Source organism: Wasmannia auropunctata, unplaced genomic scaffold (genome assembly GCF_000956235.1).
Source record: "Wasmannia auropunctata unplaced genomic scaffold, wasmannia.A_1.0 LD336090.1, whole genome shotgun sequence".
Classification (NCBI taxonomy): domain Eukaryota; kingdom Metazoa; phylum Arthropoda; class Insecta; order Hymenoptera; family Formicidae; genus Wasmannia; species Wasmannia auropunctata.
In genome coordinates this window covers 4,510,846-4,511,669 of record NW_012026800.1, presented here as the reverse complement: position 1 = coordinate 4,511,669, position 824 = coordinate 4,510,846, and the positions used below count along the sequence as shown (strand labels likewise).

At 43.0% G+C, this 824-nt stretch overlaps 1 protein-coding gene across 1 annotated transcript; it reads right to left on the bottom strand.

The window, feature by feature from the left end:
• Nucleotides 1-25: 25 nt before the first annotated feature.
• On the bottom strand, nt 26-652 carry LOC105448087. Its single transcript, XM_011686449.1, has one exon. The coding sequence runs from the start codon at nt 650-652 to the stop codon at nt 26-28; it is 627 nt and encodes a 208-aa protein (XP_011684751.1).
• Nucleotides 653-824: the final 172 nt, after the last annotated feature.

Sequence of the window (824 nt, the reverse complement as noted above, 5' to 3'; positions counted from 1 at the left end):
AAAAAAGAGTAAAAAACAAGTAAAGCTAGAAACCAAGTCTCTCCGGTTTCTTGACAACACGACCACTCCGTGTCGTTAATCCCGGCTTCGTCAAAGGCCTCGTGTCTTCCTTAGGATCAGATTCTGATTCCTTAACAGCTTCAGATACAGTCTTAATCGTCTCGAAAAATTTGTCGGCCTCACGACCGGAGTATCTCACTTCTAATGGGAATAGTCTTTGGATGGGACGGATTAGTTCGCCTCTTGCAGTTTTCAGCTTCGCGACACGTGTATGTCCATCCTTTCCAGGGAAAACTTGTATCACCTTCGCGAGGGGCCAATCCAGACGTTTTTGTAAGTCATTTCCAACTAATACAATATCGCCGATTGTGACGGAAATCGAACTGTTCTTATGTTTAGTTCGTCGGGACAGTTGTCCTAGATACTGTAGGCGAAAACGTTGTCTTAATTCTTCCTTTAATCTTTGGCGATAGCGTAATCTTTTGGCAAAGAAGATCCTGTTAACTTGATCCAAATCCGGGATGCCATTTTTTCGAATATCGCTAATGAACATAGCTGGAGTGATCGCAGCAATCTCCGTGCTTTCTTCTGTTAGATACGTAAGAGGTCTTGAATTAATGATCGCTTCACAGTTACACAGGACTGTATTCATCTCTTCATATTTCAACGAAGTTCTTCCCAACGTTCTTTTCAGTAAATCTTTGAGAAGACGAATGAAACGCTTCCACCATTCTCCCCACCATGCCGCTGAGGGAGAGTTGAATTTCCATTCTATCTTTTCAAGAGCGCAATACCGCGAAACCTTCTGCCAATTGACTTTCCGT

What these genes read in the sequence shown, in the direction of transcription:
- LOC105448087 (XM_011686449.1), bottom strand. Translation starts at nt 652, where the DNA reads ATGAATACAGTCCTGTGTAACTGTGAAGCGATCATTAATTCAAGACCT.